General features: G+C 36.1%; 1 protein-coding gene across 4 annotated transcripts in view; it reads right to left on the reverse strand.

Moving 5' to 3' along the window:
* rols (zinc-RING finger and ankyrin repeat domain-containing protein rolling pebbles) overlaps nt 1-3,961 on the reverse strand; it is a 62,728-nt gene extending 58,767 nt beyond the window's left edge. For 2 of the 4 annotated variants that reach the window (XM_089260322.1, XM_018099888.3), the window contains exon 1: nt 1,895-2,797. In XM_089260322.1, the coding sequence (XP_089116448.1) occupies nt 1,895-2,789 (895 nt within the window). In that variant the 5' untranslated portion in view covers nt 2,790-2,797. Of the gene's footprint in view, nt 1-1,894; nt 2,805-3,945 lie in introns of those variants that run through there. The other 2 variants (XM_089260320.1, XM_089260321.1) reach the window with 2 other exon arrangements.
* Between the last annotated feature and the right edge of the window lie 5,115 nt (nt 3,962-9,076).

Genomic DNA, 9,076 nt, shown 5'->3' on the forward strand with positions numbered 1-9,076 from the left:
ATGAAAATACACTGCACTGTGGGCATCAATTGAAATGTTTGATTAAATAATTTTAGAGTAATCATTGGAAAATAGATTAAAAATAGAAAAATATTTTTCGTCTGTAGCAGAATTTGTTTAAATTATTAAAAAACCCAAATTTAACCAAAATGAAAAACTTAAATAAAAGAATATTATTAAATACAAAATTGATAAACAAAAATTATAAAAAATTAATAAATAAATACATTTAATCCAGTTGTGAATGAAAATATATTACACAGTGGGTATCAATTGGAATGTTTGATCGGATAAATTGGGAGCATAGGAATATTAATAAACGTAAATTTGTTAGATGTATATGAAAGACTTTTGAATACATTTTTATATTGATTTTAAATGGTCAACAAACTTAGACGTGAGTTAGAGAATTACCTTAATAATAAGGCATCTAATCACTTTGTTCTATAATAAATTATTATTTATATTTTTGCCCATCAAGTGGTCTATTTGTGCCACTGTGCGCCGCTTCGACGAGTCTGACACTTAACCCTTTGCATAAATTTTCATCAGTTTTGTGGTCGGCACGTAAATTACTGTGACATTGCACATTGCAGCATCATTTTGCAATTTGTTGAATAGATTTTGTTGCATTCTGTGCCGTTTTATTGATTAGTTTTAAATTAAAGTTGAGCGGGCCAGCGGACTAGCGGGCGAGCGGGCGGAGTAGGTGAGGAGCGGCCCAAACGGGGCGGCATAAATCCCAACAAATTTCTTATTAGAAATTGTCAATGTCAGCGAATTTCACCCGAGGGATATAGAAAGATACACATATATACATATGTATATAAACATATGCATATTCAAATTTATATATATTTGTATATACATATATTGGTCGATGATTTATGACCCTGACTGGCCTGTTAAACATCTGTGTGAAATGGTTTGCCTGGCCTGGCAGCCTGATGGCTTTCACTGCAGCTCTCTCGCTCGCACACTCGCATTTGGCATCTGGCTCTCTCTGTTGTCCATTTGGTTTGTTGGCTTTGATGTGGCAATGAATGTGGCTTCGTTTTTGTGGGGGTCAGCCACCGCCTTGCGGGCCGCCTTTCTAATGCCGTGCATTGAAAGGAGTCTGCCATCTGCGAGCGGATCATTAAAAGCTCTTTGTGCATTTTGTTTGGTTAGCAGGTAATGAAGGATTATAAATGGATGGCAGCTGATCTACCTGGTTAACCTGTCCGGATGCAATTGATCGATTGCCTGACAATCGTCAACTGGCTTACGAAAGTTGAATAAGTGGGTCAAAGTGAAATTCATTTGGCTAAAGAAGCGCATAAATTCATCAGAATTTCATTTTGCAGGTAAATTGCATTTATTTCTTGCATATTGATGGAATGATTATATTCCAAATTTAATTTGATTGTAAATCAAAAGTAATTTAACTACATTTTTTGACGTTTAATAATTAATAATTAAAACATGTCGCCCGAAAGAAATATTTGTTTAAAAGAAAAGATAACATTCAACTTAAAAGGATGAAGATTGTGTATACAAAATATATTTATATATATTTTTGAGCTCTTATTTTAATCCAGTTTCTTTCCCCTCATATTGTTTTTTGATACAATTCCCAATGTAGAGTATAAGCAAATGTAGAGTGCTTAGCTGAACAGAGGCAAGTACATATACATACAACATATACGTATACAATATACATACATCATACACATATATTGAAGAATCAGTACATACATGTATTAAATTCCTATTATAATTCCTATTACTATGATACTACCCAAAATTTGTCTACAGTTAAATATGCATTTAGTATATACATATATCTCTTTCATGTGCTCAACCTGATGAAATATGCTCCTATCATAATATTTTATACAAGGCTCTCACTTACCGCTCTCCGCTGCGCTGAGGCACTTCGCTGCCGTCTCCTCGTCAAGTTCCTCGGCGGGATTGCCGTGGCCAGAGTCCAAGACGCATGTCACACTGGCAGAGCCCCAGTCGAGGGCGCTGATGCCATCGTTCGATAGCAGGGATAGATCCATGGGCGGCACGGAGGCGCCGCGCAACGTGCTCGCCGAGCTCATTATGTAGTTGAGCTCTAATGAGGAGTTCATGGAGCCGCCATAAATGGAGCTGGTCTGCGAGGCGCAGGTGGAGTCGAAGCTGCGATTGTTTTTGCGACGTTTCTCGGGCGTGGCATACAGCGGCTCTGGCGCTTTCTTGGGCGTGGCTGTTGGAGTGGACATCTCACTGCCAAAGGAGCTGTTCAGTGTGCCATAGCACGAGGTCATCATGATGTCGTTGCGATTGAAGCTGGGCTGCCAAAAGTCCTCCTCCGCATTGCCAGAGTCGGCCAGCTCAGCGCTTGCAGCTTCCTGCTGCTCCTCAGCAATCAGCTCGTCCAGATAGTCGGCATCGCACAAGCGCGACTCGTCGATCATGGCAATGGTATCCTGCACATCCTCATCCTCATCTGTATGCGTCTCATCATCATCGTCATCGCCCTCCTCGTCCTCCTCATCCTCCTCCGTCGCGTAGGTTTGCCCGGCGTTTAGCTTTTGAAACGTCTCATCTGCCTGCTGCATGAGATCATAGGCACGCGGTATGGACGAGCCGTGCAGGGAATCGGAGTCATTCTCCTCGATGCAGGACAAGTGGCGTGTGCGAAAGCCATAGACAATGCCGCTGGCGCTAATATTGGGCGGTGGATGTATGGGCAACGGGGGCGTTTCCAGCTCCAGCTCCACCACGTCCATTGACTGCAGTTGCATTGTGGCCATTGACATGGGGTCAGCTGCGAATTGGAAAACGTGTGCAATTAGTCCAAATGAACAACTGAAAAACAGCTCGCTTATTGCACATTAAAACGAAAATTGAAATTGGACGCCATTTGGGGGACTTGACTTTTACGATCCACCAAATGTGCCATTAAACCACAATAGGAAATGGAAGCAAAACTCGAGCAGCTGAAGATTGAATACTCTACAAGTATAAGAACTCTTTGCTATATACAAAATTGTATTAGATAGATAATGATTAATTAATACTATAATTAACAAAAAAAATAAATAAATAAATAATATTAAAATTAAGAAAAATAAATAAATGGTAAAAATTAAACTATTGAATTGAAATAATTTTTTTTTTTTTTTTTAGTACACTTAATATATATGTATGTATTTATTTTTTTAAATAATAATTGATGGGTAATACATATATTGACAGCTACTTTAGCACAAGTCATAATGTCATAAATATTAATAATAATAGTTGCATTAAATGAAAAACAAATCAAATTTAATTAATTTTTTTTATTTTAATTTTGTTCTTATTTAATTTTCATGTTTATTTATCAACTTATTTATTTTTTAGTTTTATTTTATATTTTGTTAAGAGTCTCTAGATTTTATTTGTTGTGGTTTATAATTTTAACCTGTTATACGAATGTACCTTTACAACATACGTAACATGTATCATGTATAATTCCCTCTAGGCATTACACATTTCTTGTCAACATTCGAACACTCTCTCTCTTTCTCATAAAAATACACTAAAATGGCAGCCCAACTGCGCAGCGCCAGCGGAAATGAGCTCCAGCTCTAACTATTGCTCTACTCTTTAGACTGCTCTCTCTCTCTCTCTCTCTCTGTCTTTCTCTCTCTTTCACCCACTTTGTATGCCTCTCCTTCAGCTTTGCTCAGCTCCATGTGTGAGTTTCCTACACTTTTGTGTATCTTTAGGTGCGAGCTTGTAAATGATAAGCCTATGGCTTTAATGCATCTTAATGCCAGCGCAATGTGAAATTGTTTCAACATAAATCTGGCAGCGCACACGCCTGGTAGCCAGGCAAAACACACACACAAGCACACACACACACTCACTCACTCACTCAAAGTGAGTGCGTGAGTGAGAGAGAGAGGTGGGAGACGGAAGTGGACTCACGATAGATGCGCACGCAACTTCCCCCATTTATGGGCAACTCCATTTGGTTGCCCCCTGCAACGATTCTGTGCGGCCTGTCTGCGTAACAGTGGAGGGAGGCTGAACGCGCGCGCTGCTCTGCTGCTGATGCTGCTCTTGTTGTTGTTGTTGTTGTTGTTGCTGTTGTTGTTATTGTTGACGGTACATGGAACTCGTAATAGTTCTGCTAGCGTCAGCGTTGACGTTTGCCGTTGCATTTCCACTGTCAACATGCAATGTCGACGCACTCTTGACATTTCCAGACGCTGTTCAAGTAGCTCTGCTTGTTGTTGCTGTTGTTGTTGTTGGTGCTCGCTCATCTAATGTTCACTATTTTTAATTTGCGAGCCATTGGGGAAAAACTATCACAAAGCGCACGCGCTGCAGTTGCAGTTGAAGTTCAAGTTGCATTTTCACTTGGCATCGCTTTTTGCATGTTTGCCATAAACAAAGAAATTTAGCATTTTTTTGTTTATAGCACGGCTTATGTTTGTTATCGATGATCAATTGAAAAGTATCGATGCCAATGCCGTTTGCCATTGATCAGCCACTTTGTTTGTTTGCCTCTGTCGCTCTGTTGTCACGTCCAACAGTTGCCGTTATGTCTGTATGTATGTATGTATGTATATATTTTGTCTACACTGAGCGCCCAATTGTATGCCTTAAAACACCTGTTCAAATGGCAAAGTAAACTTCTTATTGCAAAATTATGCACAAGGCGACGCATAATTTGCTAATTAGCAATTATGCGCTGCCAACTTGTTTGAAAGCTTTTTCTGAATTCGCTCAAGCTGAAAATTGGATATGAAGTGGCAAATTTGATTCTAATTGGAACGAGTTGGAAATTGTGCAAATGACATTTGCGACTTTGGAATGAGTCTAAAAACCACGACTTCAAGTGAACTAACGCTATAATATACCCAGAATCTGCTGCGAGTGAACTGAAATAAAATATATAAACTAACTTGTTAAAGCGATCTACCTGAAATTAACAATTTATACCATGCGAAATTAACAACTTATAGCTTCGTGTCTTTGTATGTATGTCTCGTTGTATTTTATGTTTGTATAGATTATTTTCTTCAGTGTAGGCTGCACAGAAAAACTAACGCAACAAACAAATTACTCGAGGCGACAAGACAATGCTGGGCTTGGCTAGGCCAAAAATAGATCAAGCAAACTATCGGCTCGGGAACGGGAGCTGGATCGGCAATGCTCGCAGGCAGAGGGACTGCAGGCATTGTTGTTGTCGCTATTGCCGTTCGTGTTATTGTTGTTGTCGTGCGCCAAAGCGGGAAATAGCATCGGGGAACAAACAGTTGGGAACAGCAGAGGCAGCAGCAGCAGAAGTCAAGGATCCCCAGCAAACTGCATTAAACTACTTTCGGCATTCGGTTTATTGCGTCGTCTCGTCGTGTGTTTCTACTTTTAGCTGCTGGGAGTCCGCCCCATCCCCGAGTCTAACTGTGAGAGAATCTTGAACTTGTGCTGCGTTCACTCTTTTGCTTGTTGTTTACGTTTTTCCTTAGGTTTTTCTTTATTGTTTTTTTTTTCTCCTTGTTTTTTTTTTTTTTTTTTTTTTTTTTTTTGTTCTTTCGTCGTTTGTTCTTTTCTTTTGTGAAAAGTGAAATGAAAAGGAGGAATGAGGAGCTGCTGGCGACATATTTCAGTCGTATTTTCCAATTTAAATTAAAGCTGTTTTTGTTCCAGACATTGGCACTTAAATGCTTTGGGATGTGGTCACTCATTGGCGCTATATTTGGTATGCTGGCAGCATTTGATGCAACATGGAAGAGGCATGCTAATTCTGTCAGCCAGCCCTGACATCAAATTACATTCGCATTACTCATTTACCAGGTGCGAAAAGGCAGTGCAAGTTGCAGTAATCAATGTAGGGTATACAATAGAAAATTTAGAGAATACTCGCTTGAAATAATAAATAATAATAATACACATTGATCTACCAATAGATATTTAAATTAAATATGATATATGTATGTATTTTTCAAAGTTTTCTATTTATTTAACTATAAGATTATGTCTAATGATGTTATAAAATATTTTAAATTTATAATCTTTCCCATATTTTATTTGTTTAATTTTTATTTATTATATATTATATCACGTTTTAGTAATTCCATTATTTATTTTGCCTTTTATTCTGCTTTTTATTTAAAAATCTCAATAATACTTTGATGCTCTATATAAAAAATGTTTGTATTTTATTTTTGTTTATTAAATTTTTTTTTTTTTTTTTCATTTAACTGTTTGCGGAGCATTAAAATTATTATTTATAAAATGAATTAATATTTTAAATTTTCAATAACTATAAAAAATATTTTACATATATTTTAATAAGTCAAAATAGTGTGTTTATTATTATTTTGTTATTTGTCAGTTATGTTTAATCCAACATTTATTTCATACACACCTTTGTAAATATATTTTATTTAAATATATATATATATATTTCTATCCGTTTTGTATTATTTTAAAAATAGAGTAAATTCCAAAATCCTCGCCGAATAGTTTTATATTTGTGCATTAAGATATTTGTTATATGAGTTTTAACACTAAATTTGTTTATATATTTTTATGATTTATCCTCTTTGGATACTTGTCTAGTATGTTTTATTAGGAACCGAGCACAATTGTTTATCACTAATGCTTAAATTTCGTATACACCACACTCACTGATAATCCAAGGCACAGCACTAATATTTGGAAATCTTATACGTATATCAATATCTATATCCGTTTCGAATTGGCTGCCGTATCTCTTTCTCTCTCTCTATACCGAACGCGCGTTGGAATGCAATTGAATTGATGCTCGAGCTGTGCCACGTTGTGCAGCCCCAAGCATCAGCCCTCGTCAACAAGAGACCCTCGGCTCCTAACTAGACGAAGACAGGGCAGACAGGCAGAGCAGCACGAAAGCGAAGACGAAGACGAGACCTGTCTAAAAATAGTCCAGCCGTATTGACCGTGCAGCCGACGCGGGTCCGTCACTTCTCTGTTAGATTCCTTACCTCGGCAGACGCTCTGTCTGTCTATTTCTATGGAGCTCGACAGTATGCAAATCCCGCTGTTTTCCTTTCGCTGAACAATCTGTTTAGAGAAGTATAAAAGCGATAGTTGTTGTAAGTGATATGATTGATGTAGATTGAAATGTATAATATTGTTAATGACATTTTCCAGACAAATCATTTTCCAAAAAACATTACAATAAATCAATTTTATAGGTTCGTTATTTGTTAATAACTAAAATTAATTTCAATTAATAACAGATTTGTTACCCTTAACATCATTAAATTATTGAAGTTCTGAATTTTTCAATTAAATGAACATATATAAAAAGAATATAACTATAAATATTTCAAATAGTCACCAACAGCTTCTCTAGTTTAACTATGGGAAAAATAGTTTTAAAAATAAAAATCAATATCTTTGAAAAAGTAATATCATTGCAAGTGCAGCTCTCCTCTTAATATAATAGTAATATTATTAGGCTTATGTAAAAGCCTGAATACCCATTGTATTGATAGAATAAACTAGTTTATATGCATGCATCTGTTATCTTTGATATACTATCAATAAAAAAAAAAAAAAAAAAAAAATCATAATATAACGAACAGACGGCCTAGCAACTGTACCCATTGTCAGTCAGTGGCAACAAGTCTCTGTGGATATCAGGATTCGTGCGAAGTTCATTCAACTCGGCAACAGGAGCTGTCGCACGGACGGAAATGGACACAAATATTTCATATCGCTTAGGTAGGGTGTTGAGCACGGAGCATGGAGGAGAAACCACAGAGACAGGCGACGCATGCGCAACAGAGTTTGTTCACCTCTTGCGCCTGCATCCGTCAGATCCAAAGAAACAGAGATGCACACACACAGAGTCATAGACTCATAGACACAGGGAACGTACTAAGTAATTGCAGTTACGCACGGATTGTATTACACGAGGCCAGGTTTTCAGGCTTCAGTGCCTGTTGTTTTTGGGGGCAAATAAGATTGGTTGCCTTTCGTCTTTGATTTTTCCAAGCAACTGTTTCAATTTCTGTGTGGCTTTCTATTTATCTACGGCTGCACTAATATCACTTCCACTTTCCCCCACCGAAAAGGTGGGGCCTGACACTCGAGGGCCAAATGATTTGTGACACATTCTTGATGGCAACTTATCTGAAATTTGGTCTTTGATTTGTTCTCGTGATTAATTATGCTGGGAAAGTAAGATATGAGTGAGTTGTGGGATATTTTATATGGGATGTATATATTTAATAAATGTTATTCTTTAAAAAAACAGATTTACTTAATATAAACAATTTGAAAATATTTTTTTATATTTGTAATCTATGTATTATTAATTAGTCAGATAAAAATAATCACTTTAAATTCTCATATTATAATTATTTTCATAAATATTTCTTGGTATATATATTTCAATATGAAATATCTTTAACACAATATAAATATATTTGAATAAGTATATACTAAGTTATAAATAAGAACAGAACAACATTGTAATAGTTTAATTACTTTTTTTTAGCTGTTTATATTTGGATTATTAGTAGTAGTAGTAGTATATAGTACTTTAAAAACATATTTATATAAATTAAATTAATTTTAGACTTTTAGTTTGCCAAAACAATCGGTATGCACTAAATATTATTATTATTATTTTTCTTTTTTTCTCAGTCCTCACAAATCGAGTGAGGTTTGGTCCTAATTTTTGATGTATATAAATGTGTTGTTAAAGTACTATCTATATCTGATTGTACCGTTTCTACACTTAATAAAAAAATACTTTTAGATGATTCCGCTCAAATGTATGCAACACTTCTTTGCTTCAACTTTAATGCATGATTCAGCTTTAATAAATGATTCCTTTCATAAAATTACTAATGCGTATTACGCATTAGTATGCGTGCGTATATGAAGTTTCAGTTTCTCAGAATTAGCGATTGTGACTGTACACTCAATTTCAATTCACTTGAAATGGCTAGTCGATTTATCGTTTAACCACAACCACAATATGTAGTCCAAAAATAATTCCCATTAGGGAAAAATAACAATTATGCGGGTCATGCTGGGGATATATAAAACAGTA

The sequence above is a fragment of the Drosophila navojoa genome, chromosome 4 (assembly GCF_054131105.1).
Source record: "Drosophila navojoa isolate 15081-1374.11 chromosome 4, UAZ_NAV_1.0, whole genome shotgun sequence".
Lineage (NCBI taxonomy): Eukaryota > Metazoa > Arthropoda > Insecta > Diptera > Drosophilidae > Drosophila > Drosophila navojoa.